The sequence below is a fragment of the Chelonia mydas genome, chromosome 2 (assembly GCF_015237465.2).
Source record: "Chelonia mydas isolate rCheMyd1 chromosome 2, rCheMyd1.pri.v2, whole genome shotgun sequence".
Lineage (NCBI taxonomy): Eukaryota > Metazoa > Chordata > Testudines > Cheloniidae > Chelonia > Chelonia mydas.
In genome coordinates this window covers 251,874,237-251,899,333 of record NC_057850.1, presented here as the reverse complement: position 1 = coordinate 251,899,333, position 25,097 = coordinate 251,874,237, and the positions used below count along the sequence as shown (strand labels likewise).

General features: G+C 42.5%; 1 protein-coding gene across 10 annotated transcripts in view; it reads right to left on the bottom strand.

Annotated features, from left to right (window-relative positions):
- The window catches only part of GHRHR (growth hormone releasing hormone receptor), a 72,482-nt gene that overhangs the window by 27,092 nt on the left and 20,293 nt on the right, over positions 1-25,097 (bottom strand). For 8 of the 10 annotated variants that reach the window (XR_006289158.1, XR_006289157.1, XR_006289156.1 and 5 more), the window contains 4 exons: positions 23,518-23,587; positions 13,580-13,682; positions 12,848-12,955; positions 572-669 (listed from right to left, as the gene is read on the bottom strand). Coding sequence is in view for 7 of the 10 variants with exons in the window: in XM_043541639.1 (XP_043397574.1) it covers positions 572-669; positions 12,848-12,955; positions 13,580-13,682; positions 23,518-23,587 (379 nt within the window). In the remaining 3 variants the exon portion in view is untranslated. Of the gene's footprint in view, positions 1-571; positions 670-9,451; positions 9,556-12,847; positions 12,956-13,579; positions 13,683-21,148; positions 21,221-23,517; positions 23,588-25,097 lie in introns of those variants that run through there. The other 2 variants (XM_043541640.1, XM_037891195.2) reach the window with 2 other exon arrangements.

Genomic DNA, 25,097 nt, shown 5'->3' with positions numbered 1-25,097 from the left:
TATTTTTCTTAAGCCCAGAATTCCTTTTGCTTTGTTATGGGTGCTTATTTTTTCTTTCCATGATTTGTTTTCTTCAAACTAGATGAGGAGCAGAAATGCAGCATCTTCTGGTTAACTGATTCAATTTGCCTTGAGTCTGAAATTCTGGTGAAAAAAGGGCATGTTTGCTCCCAGCAGCAGGGCAGCCGACAGCTCAGACTGATCATTGAATATAACTGAAGTATTAATCCCAGTTTTGCAAACATTTTGGACCAGATCTTCACCTGGTGTATGTCCGTGTCGTTCAACGGAGTTACACGAATTTACCACACCAGAATATCTGGCCCTATATTTTTTCGGACACAGCTCTCTAGATCTATTAGGTGTCTAAATGAGTGCTCTCTTCACCTGTATAATAAATGTCATTAATAATTTCACAGAGCAAGTGGGCAGAGTAAAAATACAATGGCATTTTATACTTAGTGAGAATGGGTGCTGCTTCAACCAAGTTTTCATCCCCAACTTCTGAAATAGAAAGGTATATGACTAGCATCAGCACATTTCTGAATGGTATTGGTTCAGATAGACTTACTTCCTGAACTGGAATCTCATCGTTCACTGGGCAGGCAATGTGATAGGAGGGAAATGGATCAGACCAGCCATTCACTGTACAGTTTCTTCTTACCAAGCCTGCAAGAAATCCAACAGGGGCAGAGATTACCCTTTTGTTCTGTATTTGTACAGCGCCGAGTGCAAAGGGGTCCTGGTCCATGACTAGGGCTCCTGGGCACTACAGTAATACAGGTAAATAATAATATTAATACATTCGTTCCATGGTAAAACAGAAAGGGTCAGTAGCAGGTAGTTTGCTAAATAAGGAGCTTCAGAATGTGCAGGGGCAACAATCCGCAGTGGGTAGGAAAGATTTACATTTCTGCTACAGAAAAACACATGGGAGCAGTTCTAGGAAGAGGTACAGCTTGTGAGGTTCCCTGGACCTTCTTCATCCTAATTCTAAAATATGTCCTGACCTGATTGGTCCAGAGAGAGGGACCCCGAAGACGCCACCACCTTCATCAGCTCAGGCTGAATCCCAAACACCACCTGGGATGAGAGACTTTGACCTTCTCCTCCCGTCCCTCTCCCCCATATATGTTTTTCCTTCCCCATTTTCCTTCCTCTCCATTTTCCTTCTGTCTAATCAGAGTCTGGCTTAGCCGGCCAACTCAAGACTGTATCTTTTGCAACACCGCTGCAAGTCTGTGACCAGAAAGAGGTGAATAAAAGCAATGCCCTAACCAGCCCATGCTGGTACAAGTTTGCCAGATCTTGGAGTGGCTGATCAGACCAGGTGCTCTGCCCATGTTTCTCCAACAGTGAGGTTGCAAGGGAAAAGCAACGCCAGACACAGAAGCAGCATTTTCTATTTTGCTGTTCTTTCCTCTCCCCCTCTTATGTGTGTTTGTCTTGTTTTGTCTTCTAGAAAACGTGATCGGACTTTAACAACAACAGCAATGCCAGCTTCAGCCCATCTCAACCAGAGACGACCTACACCTGCCCATAGGGGAGGGGCAGAGTGAGGACAGCGGCTTCAGCAGATGTTACTAAACATGCTCAGTCCATGGGAGCATGCTCAGTAGACGCCAAGCAGCAAATTGTGCCACCCCGCACATGTTGCCTCTGATCTCAACTAACTTTTTCTCTTTTCCCAAAAAATTACAGTTATTATCATCTTTAATGCCATGTAAAAGTCTGTCAGACAAGGGCCTTTTCCTTCTAAAAGCTCTCTCCAGCTAAAGGGAAAGAGAACAGGGGATGTTCTTAAAATAAAAATATTATTCACTATTTTATATTTCAAATGCTTTAACTGTTTTCCCTTATTTTCTGTATCTTTAATACAAAGTGTTAAGGATTTTTAATGGTGTGTTTGCCATGGTACAAAGCATGCTGGGGCCTCTGTATACCAAACCCCAAATTTTGTTTAAAACTGTTTAATGTTGGACAGTGACAGGGTTATGTTAACACCGGATTCCATCTAAATTAATACAACACTACTTAATTTAACTCATTTTAGCATCAGTTTAGGGGATATCATTTCTAAAGTGTGAAGATTTGTGGGGGGTAGGATAATATTCTCCGACTTTATAGAGGAGTTTTACCGTAAAGAAAAAAGTTTAAAAAGACAAGTTATAGCTTTGTAACTGCGTGAAAGAGAGAAATAAAGATTGTACCCTCTGTCACTGTTATGTGAAGAACCATGCCTCCATGCCCTCTCCTCCTTTTATTCTAAGACAGCCATCTTTTGCAGTATCTTCAGTGAAAGAATTTTTTAATTGTAGGATTAAAATTAAATCATATGAAATTTGAAAAAAAGTGTTTTAAAGCAATATTATCCCAGCCTTTTAACAATAATGTAAGCATGTTTTTACATTGAATCGCTACATTACACTCTAGAGAGGCCAAGAATAGGAAATGGCTAAATTATTTCATTTCCATAATTAAATACCGATCATTCTGCAACCAAGAATCAGGCCTTTGTTACATCTCAAGTCTGGCAAAGTTTTGCCTCATTGAATTGTCCAGCATGGAAAAACATCCCCAACCAAACAAAAATGTGTAAATACATTTCTCATGTACATCATTTGAAAAGGGTGAACAAAGTTTTAGATTCCAGGGGACAATATAAAATTTCCATCATTTACGGAGAGGCTTTACAATAAACAATAAAATTTTAAAAGTATAGGCTTTCCTGATGAACATGAAAAATCTGAAACTAGGTTAGAAACTGTACACAGACACTTGAATGTTAAAAGGCAATATCATAAAACCCCGGAGGCAAGGAGAGAGAACTCCCAGGCTAAGAGGGACAAATTCCATCCTACATATACAAGATGTGAAAAAGTCATATCCTGAGAGATGATGTATGTGTAGCCAGAGGTGCACAGGTACTAACGGCATTAAATATGGACATTTTGCAGCTGTTTACTGAACCAAATCAGTCAGGGAGGTCACTCATATTACAGATAATCAAGAGCCATTGTTTCTGGAATCTATCACTTTTGATGACAAAACACCTGCCTGGAGAATGAAATTGTATATCCATGGCAAGACTATTAGCTTTAAAATTGACTTAGGAGTTAGCATCACAGTTATCTCAGAAGGGACTTACAATCACCTTCAACATTGCCCAAAGCTGATGTCACCTGACAGAGCACCTGGAGGGATTTTGAACTGCATGAGCTAGTTCACCACAGAAACAATTTTCAAAGACAAAAGCTATGCATGCAGAGCGTATGTGATCAAAGGACCACAGAACAAAAGCCTTCTCAGCTGCAGCATGGCAGCCATGATGGGCCTAGTGAGAAAGGTGGAAGAACTCGATGTAATATTTGTTGATATTGGACTTTTGAAAGGAGATCCAGTACAAATAACATTAATAGACAATGCTAAGCCATATATTATACATACACCTCCCAGGAACCTTAACCCATTATTTCATAAAGTGGAAACTGAGTTAAAGAGAATGGAGTGTATTGGCATAATCAAGAAAATCTCTGAGCCAGCAGTATGATGTGCCCCAATGGTACCACTTATAAAGAAAAATGTAAAAATACGAATCTGTGTGGATGTTAAAAGATTTAATGAAGCAGTTGTGAGAGAAAAATATATCCTTCCAACACTGGATAACTTTCTCCCCAGAGTGAAAGGATATACAGTATTCTCTAAGTCGGATGCCTCGAGTGGATTCTGCCAAATTCCTTTAGCCAAAGAAAGTGCTAAACTAACTACATTTATCACATCTTTTGGGAGATTTTGCTTATGAAGATCACCTTTTTGGATTAATAGCGCACCTGAAATTTTCCAAAGAAAGATGGCAGAACTGTGAACGAACACAAATGGAGCTGTAGTCTTCATGGCCAATATTCTGATAGATGGATCTTTGGTGGAAGAACAGTACAAAACCCTCAACAAAGTCCTAAGCTTAACCAGTCATTCTGAACCGCAGCTAAACAAGGAAAAGTGCATTTTCTGTGTACCCCAAATCCAGTTTTGGGGATGGACAATAAACAAAGATGGAATCAGTCCTAGCCCTGAGAAAGTAAAAGCAATCTGAGAATGGCATGCACCAACAAATGTACAAGAACTGAGACGTATACTGGGAATGGTAAATTACCTTGGGCAATATCTACAAGACCTTTCAACAGCAACAAACCACTGTCTGAACTGTTAATGTCCAACACATCTTGCCTATGGGGGCCAAACCCAGAAATTGCCTTTGATAAGGTAAAAGAAATTATCTCAACGACTCCAGTTCTCAAGTACGAGCATGTGAACCAACCCACAATGGTCAGTGCAGATACAAGCAGCTATGGCCTAGGTGGTGCATTGTTGCTACAACCTGGCTGTGAGTGGAAGCCAGTTGCATTTTGTTCTCACGCGCTTACAGAAGCAGAAAATCGATATGCACAGATTGAAAAGGAGTGCCCGACAAGTGTATGGGCATGCGAGAACTTTTACAGATATCTGTGTGGACTGGATTCGTTTACATGGATAACAGACCTTAAACTACTTATAACCCTGATAAACTGAAAAGTCCTGGATCAAGCACCACTGAAATGCCAACATCTATTGCTAAGGTTTATGTGATTTAACTCAATTGCTAGGTATGTTCCTGGGAAAATCTAGTAGTAGCAGGCACTCTGTCATAGAGCTCAGCATTGCACTCAGCTACCTGTGAGCTCAAGGATGATATAACAGCTGATGTAAATGCTGTGGACCAGTGTCAAAAAAGAGGCTACTCCAGCTACAAAAAGCAACCTTGACAGACAAGCAACTTCAGGAAGGTCTAAGTTACATTGAGGCAGCTGGCCCAAGTATTTAAAGGACACTAAGGAGGTGACATGAGACAACTTTGTGGTGTGTTAAGCAAATCAAATGGATTCGTGATTAAAGGCAATTACATCATAATTCCAGATTAAATGAGAGGAGAATTTCTAAACCTCATCCATGAAGGACATCAAGGAATAACTAAATTCTGTGAATGGATAACCAGTCAGTGTGGTGGCAGGGCATCAGAAAGGACATAAACGATAAAGTTGCTGCATGTGAATGTTGCAGAACTAGCAGCCCAACACAACATAAAGAATCTTTAACAACATCTCCAACAGAGAGACTTGGGAAGAGACTAGCTGTAGATTTACGTACATTCAGAGGACAGCATTGCCTGGTCATTGTGAACTATTTTTCCAGTTATTAGAAATAATGTACTTGAAAGACATAACGTGTTGCAATGTTAACAAGAAAAATGAAGTGCACTTTTGCTCACTTCAGTATTCCAGAACAACTAGGGACGGGCAATGGACCATAACTTGCTGCAGCAGAATTTAAGTCATTTTGAACTAAATACGATTTTAACCATATTAGTAGCAGCCCACATTACCCACAAATGAATGGAGAGGCTGAGAGAGCTGTACAGACAGCCAAGAAAATCCCAAAGCAGGAAGATCCATTCCTCGCTCTTCTGAGTTACAGATCAACACCAGTAGCAGCAACTGGATATAGTCTAGCACAACACCTGATGGGACGACAACTCGGAACGACTGTTCTAACTTGTGAGAGGAATCTGTCTCCAAAGTGGCCAGACATGAAGAGAGTAGCCAAATTGGATAAAAAGGTTAAAAGAGCTTATGAACACTTTTAAAAATAATATCACTCAACTGGACAACTGCCATGTCTAGAACCTGGTGACCACTTTCGTGTCAAACTGGATGGAGGAAAAGAATAGACAACTCCAGCTGTCATAAAGAAAAAGAATTTAGCACCCAGATCATATGTGATCAATGTTAGGATATAGATATTCAGGCCTGTCTGCAAAGGCCTGTACTTTAAGAATTTAGGTGTATTCTTATCACTTGGCTAGTTATAGAAGTACAGAAGAGTATCAAAATCACTGTCTGCCGGTGTAAGGGCCTTCTCTTACTGTGACAGTCTGAGGCCCTGTTCTTAGGCTAAGGCCTTTGGCTAAGCAACAGAGGCAGCCATAAGCTGGGAAGCGAACGGTCACATCCTCACATTCCAAACTAGTCACATTGAAATAAGGTGCTATTGGGCTGTTAGGAATACAATCCTGTCCTGATAGTGCCTATCACCTCCAGAGAAAGGGAAGTGCCTAGAAAATGTAAAAGGAAACTTAGTTTGATAGCTGGCAAGAACTCACTTATCAATAGCTGGGATGTGAAATCCTCACTTCTGTATTGTTTTGTCATTATAGTTCCCACTTTGCTATTGTTTGTCTGTATAATCTCTGTCTGGTTCTGTGATTGTTCCTGTCTGCTGTATAATTAATTTTGCTGGGTATAAACTAATTAAGGTGGTGGGATATAATTGGTTACATAATCATGTTACAATATGTTAGGATTGGTTAGTTAAATTTCAGGAAAATGATTGGTTAAGGTATAGCTAAGCAGAACTCAAGTTTTACTATATAATCTGTAGTCAATGAGGAAGTGAGTGGGCGTGGGTGGGAGGGGATGGGTGTGTGGGTGGGGGAGATGGGAACAGGGAATGGGGGTGCAGAAATTGGAATCATGTTTTGCTAAAGGGGGAAATGGGACCAGGGAATGGGGGTGCAGAAATTGGAATCATGTTTTGCTAAAGAGGGGAAATGGGAACAGGGAATTGGGGTAAGGAAATTGGAATAATGTTTGGCTAAGGGCAGGAATAGGAACAGGGACACAGGTGTAAGGCTCTGTGGTGTCTGAGCTGGGAAGGAGGATATTAAGGAAGGAAACTGGAATCATGCTTGCTGGAAGTTCACCCCAATAAACATCGAATTGTTTGCACCTTTGGACTTTGGGTATTGTTGCTCTCTGTTCATGCGAGAAGGACCAGGGAAGTAAGTGGGTGAAGGAATAAGCCCCCTAACAATCGATACTAACAGTGGAGAGTTCAACAGAAACTGTTGCCAGCTACAGTTTGTTCCTCAGAAAGAACAATCAACAGAGCAAACTCTACAGATGGCCAAAGTGGCTCACAAAGAAGACAACTTAGAGATTCCAAACCAACCACGGCCAGTCATTGCAACTAATGGACAGCCAGAATACCAAGTTGACACACATTTGGGTCACATAATTAGAAAAAAAGTATTTTTCAGAGACGTGCAACAGGCTGAGAAGTACTGAACTTCAAAGACAGTGTGATGGTGTAAATATTGTAAATGGTAGGAATGTAGAACTTAAAGAGGGAGATGTAATGGAATGTTAACTCTATTATCTGTTCAACCACTATGTGGTGTAAAATATCTTATTTAAACTAACCTTAACCATGCCTGGCAGAGCATTAAAGTATTTTATGATGAACACAGCTGGCGTATATAAGTGAGCTCTGTAGCCAAAAGTACACAACAGTTTGTTTTGAAAGATTTGCCTACATGAATTGCTTCGCATACAAAAAAGCCCAACCAAACAAAAACTTCTCTAAAGTTTCTCTAAAGGCTGACAAAGGAGGTGCTGTCGTCATCATGAATAGGTCGGAATATGAACAAGAGGTTGCTAGACAGCTCTCCAACACCACTTTTTACAGGCCATTACCCTCTGATCCCACTGAGGGTTACCAAAAAAAAAAACCTACACCATCTGCTCAAGAAACTCCCTGAAAAAGCACAAGATCAAATCCGCACAGACACACCCCTAGAACCCCGACCAGGGGTATTCTATCTGCTACCCAAGATCCATAAACCTGGAAATCCTGGATGCCCCATCATCTCAGGCATTGGCACCCTGACAGCAGGATTGTCTGGCTATGTAGACTCCCTCCTCAGGCCCTACGCTACCAGCACTCCCAGCTATCTTCGAGACACCACTGACTTCCTGAGGAAACTACAATCCATCGGTGATCTTCCTGAAAACACCATCCTGGCCACTATGGATGTAGAAGCCCTCTACACCAAGATTCCACACAAAAATGGACTACAAGCCGTCAGGAACAGTATCCCCGATAATGTTACGGCAAACCTGGTGGCTGAACTTTGTGACTTTGTCCTCACCCATAACTATTTCACATTTGGGGACAATGTATACCTTTAAATCAGTGGCACTGCTGGGGTACTCACATGGCCCCACAGTATGACAACATTTTTATGACTGACTTAGAACAACGCTTCCTCAGCTCTCGTCCCCTAATGCCCCTACTCTACTTGCGCTACATTGATGACATCTTCATCATCTGGACCCATGGAAAAGAAGCTCTTGAGGAATTCCACCATGATTTCAAAAATTTCCATCCCAACATCAACCTCAGCCTGGAACAGTCCACACAAGAGATCCACTTCCTGGACACTACGGTGCTAATAAACAATGGTCACATAAACAGCACGTTATACCAGAAACCTACTGACCGCTATACTTACTTACATGCCTCCAGCTTTCATCCAGACCACACCACACGATCCATCGTCTACAGCCAAACTCTACGATACAACCACATTTGCTCCAACCCCTCAGACAGAAACAAACACCTACAAGATCTCTATCAAGCGTTCTTACAACTACAATACCCACCTGCTGAAGGGAAGAAACAGATTGACAGAGCCAGAAAAGTACCCAGAAGTTACCTACTACAGGACAGGCCCAACAAAGAAAATAACAGAACGCCACTAGCCATCACCTTCAGCCCCCAACTAAAACCTCTCCAACGCATCATCAAGGATCTACAACCTATCCTGAAGGACGACCCAACACTCTCACAAATCTTGGGAGACAGGCCAGTCCTTGCTTACAGACAGCCCCCCAACCTGAAGCAAATACTCACCAGCAACCACACACCACACAACAAAAACACTAACCCAGGAACCTATCCTTGCAACAAAGCCTGTTGCCAACTGTGTCCACATATCGATTCAGGGGACACCATCATAGGGCCTAATCACATCAGCCACACTATCAGAGGCTCGTTCACCTGCGCATCTACCAACGTGATATATGCCATCATGTGCCAGCAATGCCCCTCTGCCATGTACATTGGTCAAACCAGACAGTCTCTACGTAAAAAAATAAATGGACACAAATCAGACGTCAAGAATTATAACGTTCAAAAACCAGTCGGAGAACACTTCAATCTCTTTGGTCACTCTGTTACAGACCTAAAAGTGGTTTCAGAGTAGCAGCCATGTTAGTCTGTATTCACAAGAGCAAAAGGAGTTCTTGTGGCACCTTAGAGACTAACAAATAAAAAAACTTTAAAAACAGACTCCAAGGAGAGGCTGCTAAATTGGAATTAATTTGCAAACTGGATACAATTAACTTAGGCTTGAATAAAGACTGGGAGTAGATGTGTCATTACACAAAGTAAAACTATTTCCCCTTGTTTATTTCCCTTCCACTGTTCTTGTAAAGTGCTGGAAATGGCCCACCTTGATTATCACTACGAAAGTCCCGTCCCCTGTCCCCCCGCTCTCCTGCTGGTAATAGCTCACCTTTCCTGATCACTCTCGTTACAGTCTGTATGGTAACACCCATTGGTTCATGTTCTCTGTGTATATAAAATCTCCCCACTGTATTTTCCACTGCATGCATCCGATGAAGTGAGCTGTAGCTCACGAAAGCTTATGCTCTAATAAATTTGTTATAAGGTGCCACAAGTCCTCCTTTTCTTTTTACAGATACAGACTAACACGGCTGCTACTCTGAAACTTCTCTAAAGCCAGTTTACAAAGATGGAACATAGGCCTCTTAATAGGCTTAACACTTGTAAACTCCAAAGGAAGTTTTTGATTCCAGTGTACAATAAAAAAAAATAAATAAAAGACAAAAGCCATAGCTTTGCGACTGTATGAAGGACAGAGATAAAGTCTGTAGCCTATGGCACTGGTATCTGAAGAAACGTTCCCCGCCCCAAACTCCTTCCTCCTCCTTTCCTGGCTTCTTTTTTATCTAAAACTGCCATCGTCTCTGTATGCTTCTGCTAAACATAGTGTTTTAATCACATTAAATAATGCTTTAAAAATAAACTATCAGAAACTTTTAAAAGTCCCCCCTTCCCCCCGCTTCCTCAAATCTCCTCTTTCAATAATACCCTCTTCCTGTTCAGCTATGCCTTTTAACTTCTTCCCTAGTCCCGTTACATTAGGGCTTGAGTCCATCACAAGGCCTCTGTTTTCAGCACTTTCTCAGGTTGTTCATCTGTCTTCTACTATTCAATGCTGTAAAGTATCCAGGGTTACAGCTTGTGTAAAAGTAAAATGTAAAGTGTTAACTAAGAACAGAAAAAAATAATTCTCTAGAACCCTGTCAATGTCCAAGTATGTCATCCACCAACGATTTTGAGAATCTGATTTATTCGCTATTTTTGATAGCCCGGTGAAAAGGGATTGGAAAAATTGGCACAATTATGGGAGAAATAATGCCTCAAGAAGTTGGGGAAATCTTTTGCATTACAAATGCTTGTTCATCGTAAAGCATGACAACTAGCAAAGAGTGGCTACAAAACTGTTTTACTAAAACAATATTTCAGTCCGGTATCAGTGCTCCCCTAAAAGGCAGGCCAGCTCTCTTCTCCCCATGCCCTGTTTTTCATGTTAAACTTTTAAAAGTTTATGGGTGTTTATTTTTAAAGCTTTAGTTGATGTGATTAAAAACAGTCTGTTTAGCAGATGCACATGGCAGTTGTAGATAAAAAAAAAATGTCAGGAAAGAAGGAGGAGGAGGTGTGGGATGGGGCTGTTTCTTCAGATAAGGATGTCAGAGGCTACAGTCTGTACCTCTGTCTTTCATGCAGTCACAAAGCTATGGCTTTTGTCTTTTAAATTTTTATTTTTTTCACTGTACACTGGGATCAAAAACTCTCTTTGCAATTTACAGGTGTTGAGCCTATGAAGAGGCCTATGTCCCATCTTTGTAAACTGGCTTTAGAGAAGTTTTTGTTTGGTTGGGCTTTTTTGTATGCAAGGCAACCCCTTTAGGCAATGCTTTCAAAAGGAGCTATCGCGATTGTTTAAAGGTTGGGCTAGTGTATCTTTTAAACATTGTGCTATGATCTGTATTCCACTCAACCGCTTCCTCTGGTTTAGACAAAAGCAAAATGTTTGAGTGGTGGGGTGGGGGCAGGAACATGTGCGAGAAGTTACGGTTTTCAGGGCCCTATCCACTGTAGATTTGATGATGATAAGATTTTTAACTTTTATCCATCTCATAAAGCCTTTGGCTGAAAACCCCTTAAAAACCAGTCACACCAAAAAACCCAGCTACTAATATCCAAAAAAAATGTTAACACCAAGGAGGGAGTGGGTGCAAGAGGTGCAAGGGGTGTGTGTGTGTGTGTGTGAGAGAGAGAGAGAGAGAGAGTGGGGGAGGAGGGAAGGGATTGAATATCATTAAAAAAATTAATTCTTTGGTGGAAGGTGTTTGAGGGGAAGGGGATTGAATACAATTAGAAAAATTAATTCTTTGGGGCCATTTCAATGTGATAATAAATCAAATGGAAAAAAAAGTAATTGTTTTGCAGTGGCTCTATAAAATATTGCTACAAAAGTGATGAGATTGATGCATTTCGATTATACTTCAGGGCTCTTTTATCAGGGCAACCCAAATCATTTCATTTGGGCTTGATGTTTTGCACCAGTGTAGCTGCACAGTCTAGTCGATGGCTTTGCCCCGTTATTCTCTTAGGGTTCATGTTGAGTCACTGCTTTTCTTTTAGGGTTCGAGGTGCGTCTTCAGGTACTAGCAAACAAAAGTTCTTGTTGCTTTTGAGGTAATTCTATAAAATATCACTAAGGCTGTACAGACAAGGATTTTAGTTGTATTTGTGTTTTTCCTCTCAGTCAGAAATGACCAATCTTGTAGTTGTGTCCAAGCATGAATACTCCTTCTTCCTGAAGCCTTTGTGTTATATATTTGCTCTTTCTGACCTCCTAATTATATTCAATCTCCCCCCCCCCCCCACACACACACACCCCTTGTACCACTTTGCACCCATTCCCTCCTTGGTTTTAACATCTTTTGGATATTAGTAGCTGATTTCTCTGGTGCGACGGGCTTGTCCTGCTGGTTATTAAGGGGCTTTCAGCAGAAAGCTTTATGAGATGGATCAAGGATAAACCTAAGACTCCCAGAGCAGGAAATGAAACTGCAGATGAAAGGGATTTGCCTTATCCTTCGTTTATAACTAACGTGTCAGGCGCTGCCAGGGAGGCAGGAGTTTGAGCTTTGCAGATTACTTTTTCCTTTTTGAAAATGCCAAATCTAGATCTTTCCTGGAAGCTCATTTTCCCCCTCCTCTCCCACATGTTTGTTTGTAGTGAGTTACAGGGACAAAGTCATCTCTGGAGTAAGTGCCTTTGACTTCCCCTGGGTTGTGCCTGTTGTCATCAGTGTTGTGTTTGGCCCAGTGCATATGCCATTTTAATGGCACAGTTCTGCTTCTCATCTCAACCCTTGGCCCTGAGGAACAACCACATCACTTGTGCCTTATCCTTTCATCTCATCTCACGCTTTATCATAGCTTGATGCTCTCATGATCCTGTGCTGAAATCCTGACTCAGCCAGCACTGTGGATGAACTCAACAGGAGTGTTTACACAATGGGCTGATCCCAAAGCCTGTTAAAGCCAATGGGGATCTTTCCACTGACATCAGCGTTCTTCAGCTCAGGCCCTAAGTATGGACTACAGGACCAGGCCCCATCATGGGAGACGTGCAAGGCCTCATATCAGCTGCAGATCACCTTCAGCTCCTGCTGAAATCAACCTAGTGGCAACTCTGCTTAGCCCAGCATGGCTCACTCGCATGTAAGCCGCTTTCTCGGTCCCTCACTTTCATGAGCACAATGGTCACATGCACAGTTAAAATAAATAGATAAAGCGGGTCCCTCACCTGGCTCCTTGAGGAAGTGAAAGAGGACTTTCGGGCAGGGCAGTGTGAGAGTCTCACCAGCTTCTGCATTTGACCAGCACAGTAGCCTGTCCCACGTTTTCCTGCAACCTGCCAGGGAAGGGAAAACACATTTTAAAGCATGTTTATATTTCCACATGAAAAGTCAAATTTTAGACATGATGCAATACGCGAGAGTGTGTCGGCATGAGGAGGGGGTGAAGAAGGAGGCGCATTACTGCAGCAAGCTCACATTATGGTATGTGTCCAACTTGCTGGTCCCATTCATTTATGTTTTTCTAGCTCACTTCTTGCAGGCAGCACAGAAAGCGTAGGCTTTGGGGAGGGAACGGAATGAGGAGAGGGAGGTGGCGCAGTGCACTCAGGCTGGGAAACACTTCCATGCCTACAGGGCAGCGTGGCAAAGGCACAGAATCACGAGCGGGAGAAGGAAATGAAAGGACCAGTGGGTGGTGGAATGTGATGCAAGAACTGAACGGCGAGGGTAGACCAGGGGAAAGGGAGGTGGGCCACTGAATGAAAGACCAAATCATTTGCACTTGATGCACTGGGTGATGGGAAGCCCGTGGAAGGAATCCAAGGATCTGAGTTCAGGTCTAGAACCGAGTGGTGAGGATTCACTCACTCATTTCTCTGAACCGGTTCTCAACAACCCTGGCAATTTTGCACTTCACTGTCCAACCCGCAGCCCTTTTGAGCTGCCACATGCGGTACCTGCAGTTTCATTTCCGTGATTTTCAGCACCCCTCAGACATTCATTCTCATTTTTCTTCAGCTCCGCTAAAAAGTCACATTCTGGATGGATGTGCCCAACCACCTGCAACGAGAAAGCTGCCGTGAGGGTGCTTAGCCCTGGCTTGCGGTTTAGGAATGAAAATTTCACAGCATTCTGCCCCATGGCAGCACCACTCTATCATGTAACCCCAACTATATAGGCCCAGATCCTCAGCTGGCGTAAATAAGTAGAGCTCTGTTGAAGCCAGTGGCGCTATGCTGATTTACACCAAAGGAGAAATCCTTCGCTGGTGTCAACTGGCATAGCTCCAGAAACTTCATAGCTGAGACTCTGTGCCCAGATAAAGATTGACTCGGAAGGTTTTTCATCACTGAAGCATCAACCATACGATTTGCCCTCTGCAAGATTTGTGTCTAACTAGCATCTCCTGCCACTGACTCCAAAGGGAGCTGCTCTGTTGCCTTCTCATTCTGTTTGCCCTTCTCCTGCTCCAATGATATTATGGGCAGGATATAATCCTCCGTGCTTTGAGGCTCTCACAACCATACGTTCGGATGGACAGATCCTACCCTTCGTTGCTTGTGTGCTCTGGTGCGGGGGAGAGATGTGCACAGAGGCTTCCCCACTTCTCCCCTTTGCTACACCAAAGCAGGATTCTGACCTCGACCTGCGAAGAGGTCCGGTAAGTTGGGTAGGACCAGAGCACAGTGGCTACAAGCGGGCATAATCTACTGGATTTTCCAAGGCACCCAGCCAGCTGGCAAGTACATTGTGCGAGAGCCAAGTGGGATTATTCAACCATTTTATTTATTTATCTGGGGGGAGGGGGGTGTGAGAAAATGCCAAATTGTCAAAACCAAAACTTTTTGTAGGAAAGAGTCAGTTTCAACTAACTTTTGGCCAGGCATAGGTGCAGAACTAAGGATGCGGGGGGGTGCTGTAGCACCCCCTGGCTTGATGTGGTTTCCATTATATAGAGGATTTGCCATTAGGTTCAGTGGCTCTCAGCACCCCCACTATAGAAATTGTTCCAGCATCCCTGTGGCCAGGAGAGGTTTCTGACGTTCTGGACAGAACTTGTAGTCAGAGAGAACTCCTCTGTAGAATACCCATTAGCCTAGGACACTGACCTGGGCGATGAGAAGTAAAGTTCCTGTTCCGAATAAAGTACAGCACAGATGTGAACCTACCTCTTATATACCAGGCAAGTGCCGTAACCACTGAGCTACTGGATATTCTAGGATATAACACCCCTTTTTCTCCCTCTCTGTTTTTTCTCAAAACAATAAATGTCAAAAGGTCTTGGTTTCATCCCACTGCTGAACAGAAACTATTCTGAAATCTCAGTCTTGTTCACAGGAAGGGAAAACCGTTTCCCACTCAGCTTTACTGCGTGCTGCGGGTGATGGCCAGCAGTGCACATGACTCCTCTTTGAAGGAGCAGCAGCGTACCCCTTGATCACCTAGCACCATCTTTCTCTGCACCAGCCGGACAACTCTTGCATATCAACACATGTTCCTGACTGCTCCACGCTGCCTCCTCCCTGTCCTTACCAGTCAGGGAAGAAGTGTTACCTATCAATGCATTCTTTAAAAAAAAAAAAAGGATCAAAACAGGATGAAATCTACCCACTGAGCAGGTGGCTGATTAAATTCGACTCGGCTCATTTTCACACAGGAAGGATAAATATTCAGCGAGTTTTGGAAATAAATATCTTGCTTTCAGGTCATTCAGAGGGCAGAACGTAATGGTTTTAATAAGCCAGTGTTCTCCATTCATATTAACATCCTTATATTGAGCTGATATACCGACCTTTTGAACCGATTGCTTATTAGTTTACCATCTGAGGCTCTGTTCCTGTTCCTAATGAAGACACTGAATATGTTGCCATTGCTTTTAATGGGAGCAGGATTAGGTCCCATGTGTAAGGGGAAAAAAGAGATTAGATCCAGGATTTCATGCCATGGAATTCCATACACAGCCATGGCTGTTTTGTCTTCAGGACTTGGAAACTGACCAGTGAAATTGAGGTGTATGTGAATATACAAATGTAGTGGAGATATTCGGATACTGTTTTCTGTGTCCTGCACCTTTAAATGTATGGAGTTTTCCTTGTTGTCTGCTAGAGAGAAGCTCCCTTGGGTCAATTCAAGGTGTCTGGGAAAGAGTCGGTCCCACACTACACACAGTCTCTTTTTAATTTCTCATGTAGGCTTATATTGTGTCCTTCCTTTGCTGTGTTCCTTAATCAGTAATGAAAGTCATCTGTGCTGAAGGGCCATGATTTGGTCTTTGTGTATTGAAACCCTAGAAGGAAATAGGTTCCCAGCATGAGAACCAGGCATATCTTTTAATGAATGGATAGTTTATAGAACGCTATTGGTTTAGTGAACTGTGTCCAGAAAGATCTCAGCAGGGTTCAAATTTACCCACTTGCACAGTGAAAATAACTTCTCCTGGAAAAAGGTAACTGGTGTCTGCATGTGAAAATGGCCTTGGAAGTCCACTGAAATATTGAAGGTGAGAACAAATAAATGTTTGACTTTTTCACAGACTCAAGAAAACGTTAGGTTTTTTTTTGTTTAGTCTCCAAAGTCGTGAGAACTTTTACCACATGCCCCTGAGTTAAATGTGTATGCTTCATTTACTGTGGGTGATTTAAAAGTTCTGGCTTCTCCTTGATCATGGCCTTGATCATGAGCACTTGCAACTTCCTCTGACTTTAATCAGAATTGTAGGTTCTCAGCCCTAACATTTGTTATAATGGATAGAAAACTCAAGCAAATGAAGCAATTTCACTCTGTGTTCTAGTATGTGCCCATGTATCCATCGGTCTACTGCATCCTATCTAGCTATTTTCTTAGACTTCACCCCTAGTATCTGAGCAACCCTGGATACGTATATGGTGGGAGAGGAGTGCTAGGTACGTCTTTACTTCCATTTACTGTGAATTACTAGAATCTAGTGATTAGAGAACCGGATTCTCCACTGCCTTGTGCAGTCATTTGCACCAGTCCAAAGTGTGGGTGTAAGATTCGGCTGTTCCCTCAGTCTGGACGAGCCAAGACTGAGAACCCTGATCGAAAGACACATTCAATACCATGTAGCCAGCCAGAAAGTAATGTTGGCATTAGACACTGCTGCACCTTCCAAGCTAATTTTCCAGATTCCTGATTTCTATGCATGCACACTCCTGCGCTGAAAAGCTACCTGTTCCCTCTCTGAACTGTTAGCCTTTCCCTTATCCGTATTCATGGCTTGTCATAGCACTTCCTTCCTCTGGTGGAAAGCGAGTGTGATTATGGCAGATTCATCTGCTGGTGTTTTTACACCGCTGGCTGTGCTAATGTAACCCACATACCTTCTAGGTGTGGTGTTCTGTCCCATCTCATGGCACCATTGAGACCATTACTCCTTGTTCTGTTACGAGTGGGGGCTCATCCAGGATTTCAACTGGGAAGTCTCTGAAACTCGGGACATTATTCCTCAGCTCGGGGAAGTATGTAACCCACACACCTTCTGGGGGTGGTGTTCTGTCCCATCTAGTGACACCAAGACCCCTTCGAGAGAGAGATTGAGTCTGCTCTACAGCCTTTGCTAACAGCCAGTTGGATTTTAGCTCATGCGGTAGAGGCTCCAGAGATCCCCAGTTCGATCCCGACGATAGGGGTCTGTTGGCGGTACGCTAACACAAGCTGAATTCGGGTTATGGAAGCGACTGAATATTCAATTTTTGTTGCCTTCTGCCAAGGCAGTGGATGGTTGGACAAATAGGTGAGAATTTATACCAACTTGGCACAGGACTGGGAGATAGAGCCATACTCATAGCCACCTTCTATTACTATAATGCTCCAATCAAAATCCACAGTCAGAACACTCCTAAACGTTGAGAGCATTTGGACCCTGATCTGAACTTTAAGTCTTGGGACCATATCTAGGAAAGATCTCTCATCTCACCTTGCATCCTATTTTGTGATCAGGGAGTCTGATCCTGGAATGATTTCACAGAACAAATAGTCCCACTAAACTCTGTGGAATAACTCATGGGGTGAGATTGCCTGCATGACTAAGGGACTCAGGATCAGAAGCTTTGCAGGTACCATTTCATGAACTTACTATTTTGGGAAGCGGGGAGTGCTTGACGTCTCACAGGAGGCTCTCAGCACCTCTCAGAGTCAACACACACAGTCTTTTCCCACACAGCTGCATTAGCACAGCGTATATAATATGAGCTAAGAAGGTGCATTAGCACAATGCAGCAGATCCTTAGTCCCCATTATATCTTGCACACAATTTGTGCCCACTCAGGGCTGGAAATCTTGAAGTTGCCCCAGCTGCTGAGGTTTTAGAGTTGTGTCAGAAAATACGGCATCCAAACCAGGTCTGATTACAGCCTCCTGGCCTAGTGTTTTTAAAGTGACTTTTAGTGATTCTGGGGACTTCATTTTTGTGGGCCCAACTTGAGCCATCATACTGGGGCCTGATTTTCAGAAACTGCTACACAACTGTTATCTGTAAAATGACCCATGAAAGTATTTCAAATTGGCCATCCAAAATCACTAGGTACTTATGAAAATTTTGGCCAAGGACTTTAGTATATTAAAATGGTTATTAAATATATCTACACAATGCCTTCACTATGACATTGGAACTTTAATGGTCTTTCACTCACATCAAATACAACAAAGGCCACTGGTTAATCACCGTCAAAGAATAAAGACAGTTTGGAATACACAGAGAATAAAAATATCCTGGTAATGTCAAATCATTTTCCAATTAAAAAGTATAAGAACTACTTCTCCTTGTTACAAATGAATATTGATTTAAGCAGAACCTGTCCCAGACTGAGCCTTCCCTCCCATGTTGGAAAGGACAAGTTCACTCATACAAAGTCAAGACTTCAGCTTCTGAGCATGATGTTTATGCAGAGCTGATTTGGGGTGCTAGGGGATGAGAGCCAATACTGCTGGTACATTTGAGGAATCCACGCAGGAGCAGGGAGCTTTTAGCATCAAAGGACCAAATTCTGATGCCATTTTCACACAGTGGGCAGGACATTACTCCATGGTTGGTTCCACTGAAATCAATGGGTCTACTCATGAGGAATAGCACTACTGAACCTGAAGAAGGGTAGCAGAATCTATCCGAGAAGAAAAAGCAGGATTTTTTGATTAGTCAGAAAGAGAAAGAGCAAATATGGCAGGAGTGAGGATAGACAATAAACACAGCCGTGGCAGGTATGTAGTGATCAGGTCTAAGATTGATTCTCTTTTGATATTGGTGTATTTAAGGAAGCTGGAAGCCCCACTTACAATGGAGAGGAGAAAAGATTTTCCAATATTCTTTTCTATGAGATCAATCATATTTCCCCCCAAGGGCACAGTACAGTGGGAACAAAACAAAACAATCAGACATGGAAATTCGTTGTACAGAGATCGTGATTAATATTTCTGATTATTTTCCTGCAAGAAGAAGTAAATAAACCATTAATCTTGCTGATGTTGTAAAATTAAGCTGTCTGAAATAAAAAAGTAAATTAGGATATATTCTAAATTTAGAGCTTGTTTCCTGAGCTATTGAGTAACCAAGTCAACTGGAAGTGTGGGTTCCACAGCCCCTCTCAAAATCAAGCTACTGTAGTCATGTGAAAATCAACCTCTAGTCATGTGAAATCAATACTCAGGTGAGTAATGAATGCAGGATCTGGCCCAGGAGAGCAACCAAACACTTGACACTCTGGGATTAGAATGTGTGTTATTCTGATTATTTTGTGTGGTTTTATTGTATCTTGCGCTCCATTGATTTGAATTTTGTTTTTCTTGTGATCTGTCATTGTTTTCTCTCATGGATTTCAGCATTGCACAGTCTCTGCATTCTTTTTTACACTGTACTACAATAAATAGCATACAAACAACAAATACAAAACATAAAAAAACTTAAGTTTACAAAATTTAGAGGCGTTTTCAATATTGTAAGTACTGTATTTAAAACCACGCTGAAAAGTTACCCCAAACCATTCAGGTATACTGATGGCTGAGAATGGATGGTTGTTTTTCCAGCTAAGTTAAAACAGCCTTTTCTTAGCGAGTGTCAGTTATAATAATAAGGATATCCTAACATTCAGTAAGAGCCTGATTCTGCCACCCTTACACACACTGAGTAGCATCTTATGCTGTGAGTTGGCCCTTTGTGACTCTTTGTGAAGTATGGTGCTACTCAACTTGAGTAACAGTGGCAGAATCTAGCTCAGAAGAAAGCACTGTAACACCCAGATCTTTCTGATGTCCTTCAACGCTGAGTAGGGTTAACCACTAAGGACTAGATTCAGATTCCCTGTTCATGAGGAATGGTTCTTCACTCCACATAGAGTGCCGCTGCAAAGCAGAGTTTGTTATATAGTGCAAGCAGAGAGAACTACAGGTGCAGACAGATAAAGTTTATGTTCCCAATCATTCCACGTCACAGTGTTGTTTCTCTTTCCACACACAAAAAGAAGATCCCGTGACGCCCACATAAAACAATACTGTAATACTGTGTTTCTCAAAGCATGGGTTACAACCCCCACCCCAGGGTCATGAAAGGCATTGAAAATTTTATTACAATCTAAAGCAAAGAAAATCTCACTCCTCATTCCCTGCACACATTTGCCCTTCAAGATCAAGTTTTCTCTTTCACCCTCTCATAACACACACACACATTACATAGGTTTATTGTTATAATTGATACATTTTTCATTCTTACTTGTGAGGAAGTCGCAAATTTTTTGGACTTGAAATAAGGGGTCACCAACCTTAAAAGACTGAGAAACGCCGCTCAAAAGAAATGAAAGGATTCAACCGTAACATGAATTAAACTACAACATAATTTAAGTAAACAATCGCACAAAGCGCTACTCTTCTCATGTACAACCATGCAACCTGGCTCATAAGCAACTGGCTGAAGCAAAAGGTCAGCATGATAGGTAGTTTCTTTTTACATCGATGAACTTATGGAGCCAAATCGAACCCTGGCATATGCAGCTCCAGCACAGTGGATACCATGACTTTGTTTTTGTTCCCGTTATTGTCTACACAGTTCACATTCTAATATATCTTAAATGTTACCAAAGAAGCAGGTGAAATGTCAACTTCTACTAATGCTGTGTATGACAAAGGCTAACCAAACAATATCTAAATTCATAGCCTTTTTAGTATCTTCTTGATTCCCTTCCCCTTTGCATTTGTCATCCTCTCTTTTAGCACTTACGTATAAAGTAACATGCTATTAACAATGCTGTTTCTCTTCCATGGAAGTGCAGTAATAATGAAAGTGCAGTAACAAAGCAGTGAAATGCAACGGCACACAGCTCCTACAGCTTATGCATGTGTTCCTTCTGCTGCAGTTTGCATCTTTCATAGCATCTTCCACAGTTTAATATGAAGCAAAGTCAAATAAAGAAAAAGATGCTCATGCAATGAAACGAGCCATATCTGACCATCTGTTCCAATGTTAAACTGACTGCTTAGGGAAAACAATGATGGAAAACCTGTTTAACACAGTTACTTACAAAAGCTGCAAGACTCAGGGAGTAAAAGGCACAATGGTACAAAGCACAGGGATTCATGTTCCGAAGCAAGTGGTGTCATACTCCACTTCCTCAGCCTCCATGAGCACCTTTTACCTTCCTTTCCTCTTCCCCCTCTCCTATCAGTTGCTGATCTGAAGCATTTATCTTTTTGCCCAGGAGTGACGTAACAGTAAAATGAGGAGGAAACTAAATATTAACAACTCTCTCGGCTGTGATTGACGAGGCTGTGAATGACATGCTTTCCACTTTTCTGACCTTGCAGTATGTTCTGAGATAGCAAAGGATAGACTCTGTGAGCATCCCTGAGATTATGGTAACTTTCACTCCCTTCTGGAGAGAGACCCCTCTTTCTGCCTCTCTAATACAATAGGAGTTTACTAGGTATTAAGAGATCTATTACCATTGACCATGTTGCATTTAACGCAACCAAATATGTATGAGACAAACCCTCTAAACATGTCGATGGTTAATATTCATTCATTCTAACAAATGTGCATCTTATTCCTGTTTCAAACAGTGTGCCTGGATAGGTGGGTACATAAACACATAATATTACATTTTTTAAATGTGTGGCCAAATTCTGCACATATGCACAACTCCTGCTGTTTGAATGCACATTGTGCATGCATCTGAAGGCAAACTTCTGACCCAGGGGTGTGTATATAAGTGAAATCTTGCATGTGAGTGTATTTATATATTACATCCCCAAAATCTGTATGAAAAGAACATTAAGGTTGCAAAATCAAGCACTCACAAGATAGGAAATGCATGAATCAAGTTGGCCTCTGTTGCTGTCCCCACAGCTTCTGCCTGTCCCCTTCTCCTCATCCAACTCCTGCCCCTTCCCCTACTCATCCTGTGCTTTTCCTGCTCCCCCAGCTCCTGCCACTGTCCTTCCCATTCCCCAGCCCCTCTCCCCCTGCCCCAAATATCTTCCCCCTTCCCTGCTCCCATCTGTCACTCCTCCTTCCCCTCCAGCTTCCTAGATGGGGGAGCACTGAGAGCACAGGACAGCTAGTCTCCCTGTTCTCAGATCTGGTGCCTGATGCTACAACAGCCACCGGCAGCCCAGAAGCAGGGAAAGCCCGGTTCAGTCCATGCAGCCCTGGGCTGGAGCATGCTTAGTTGCTCTGTGCGGGTGGCACATATACATCCCAGTTGGCATGTAGGAGCTGTGAGGGGATGGAGCATGCTCAGTCCAGATGGAATCTTTGGAGAATTTAGCTGCCAAACTCCAACTCCCTTGGCTAGCATGTGTGAACTGAGAATTTTTTCTCGGAGGCTTATATCTTGGTGTATTTTGTGCAAATTTTCGTGGAGACAACAAACGCACAACCCTGAAAGCAAAGCAACCTTCTGGCCAAATTTTAAGTCCCTGCACCAAACCATGCAGGCTCTAGAGCTTCTCAAACAAATAGTTGTACATTTTTTAACATTGGCAAAACAACATATTTTTTTCTAATCTTATTATCAGACATTACTGAACTGTTTTAGATGGAATTTTCCAGAACTACTCAGTCTGAGGCAGATGCAGAGCACAGAAAATTTCAGCCCAAATGGTTACAGCCTGGCAAAGTTGCAAGAAACTAAAAACAAGGTCTCATAATGGAAAGTGTCAGGGAACGTGAAATACAGGTATTGCTATTTCTGCTGCCTATACAGAGAGAGAGCTTTTCAGGCATAGACCTCACAGGACTTTACAAAGGCAGTAAATATTATCTTCATTTTACAGATGGGGAACCTGAGGCACAGGGCAGTGATGTGGTTTGCCAAAGTCACCCAGCAGGCCAATGGCAGAACCAGGAAGGGAAATCGGATCTTCTGATGCCCAGTCCAGCAGTCGAGCCACTAGGCCACACTGCTGCTATAAGATACACACCTAACCTATAAGCAGCCATTAACATTTGCTGATTACCTCAAATAACTAAATAAATATGTGGAACTAAATGAACGCAGTATTTTCACTAATTAGAGCATTTCCAATAGTAAATTAGAACAAGGAGATTTACCAGCTTTCTGATATTTTACGTTGCTTCCTTATAGTCCTTGAAACTCCTGTAAATACCACTCATGAGCAGTGCAGTCATCCCAATCCCATGCCAAATAAATCCTTTATGTCACAGTGCACCATCTTACATGCTCTTTCATCCTCTCTCTACAGAGAGATACAACATTAATTAAGGCAAAGAGTCTTGTGGCACCTTATAGACTAACAGACGTGTTGGACCATAAGCTTTCGTGGGTGAATACCTACTTCATCAGAGTGCATTTTGCCAAGTATCCATTTGGGAGGTCTGCAATATGCCAGTACTTATCGGGGTTAATTCACATAGTACCTTAGAATGTACCTTATTTGATCCAGGTGTCATAGCCCCGTCGATTCGATCCAAGGCCCGTTGCACCATTTCATTGATCACCCTGGAAGCAGATAATCATATATTCATATACCCACTGTGAGTATGTATGCATCTATGGGTGTGAGTATTCATCTGTCTGTGTATTTAATGCATACCTTACAAAAAACATTGGTCAAGGTTTTCAAAAGTGGCTGTTGATTTTGGTTGCCCCAATATTTGAGTGCCTGCCTTGACATACCTTAAAGGGCCCCGATTTCCAGAGGATGGGAGCTGAGCACTTGCTGAAGATCAGCCCCCTTTAAGGTGTCTCAGGTTGGAAACCCCAAAATTGAAGCATCCGTGGTCATTAGTCACTTTTGAAAGTCCTGGTCCATCTTCCCCTCTTTAGCTTAACCGGCCTTTTTTTGTGATTCTCTGCAGCATGGACATTTTATTCAAATGAATTCTAGTCTACTGTCAACGTTTTATGTGACGTTTCAGCTGTTTGTAATTAAGGAGAGGTGGACTGGTTCAAATAAAATCAGAGCCAGTCTGATAAGTTTTTGTCCAAAACATTATTTTGCTGTTCTCAAAGAACCCTCCCCCCACACTGTTCCTCCCACTGTGCATGCCTTGGAGCTTATTGGTTTTACCTGAGAGGAACAGTAGAAGAATCAGAATACCCCAGGCATGAACAGCTTACCACTTCACCTCCTAGCTCAACCACTGCACCTTGGTTTTGAATGCACCACCCCGGCTCTCCCTTTCCTGACCCTCCCCTGAGTAGGCTGCCCACTGTGCCAAATCAGTAACTAGTACATTTTCTTTCCAATCATTGTTACAGAACCAGTGATCAGCAGCTTACTGTTGCTTTTGCACATGCATTCGGTCTGCCGAGTTGTGTCTAGACCTGGCAGATTGTGTAGAAGATGGTAGAGATGAAGGAAAGATCATATTTCTAGCGGAAGAAAACTGCATATTCCTCAGACTTTCTCCAAAGGTGGAAGTCAGCCCCTTCAGTTCTGTAAAGATTTCAGTTGCGACTTTTTGTGAGAGCTGCTTCAGCAAGCCCTAGCCACTCACGCTATCGGTTTGTGAGATATTGGCTGCTAAAGTGAGGTTAGGGCTGACATCAGACAAAGCAAGTTGACTGTAAAGATTGTGATGCTAAAGATCTCATTATGTGCCAGAGGTGAAAATGAATATCTCTCAGTGCCCTTCACAGTTCTGCCTCTCCCACCTGTCTACTCTTGTCTGTTACCACCAATCCCAGCCTCCTCCAGTCCACCAGCATCTCCTGCTTCTCCCAGAGCCATATCTGTGCGGTCCCTTCTGCCAACAAAAAGGGATGGGTTCTAATATTGAGGGGTTCCTTTCTAAGTTTACAAAATGCACTGGCTCAAGGCCTCACCCCCCAGAAACCTGAGAAAAACCTAAATGCCCTCCCTGCCCTAAGAGAAATACTTCCCTGCTCGCAAGCCCGGAGTCTGGATAAAACTGGAAACTTTACTGGGGATGGGGAAGGGAAGGAAACAAGGCATTCATTTTGGAAAATATGTCCACAAGAAATCAACAGTACGAATACCACAGTA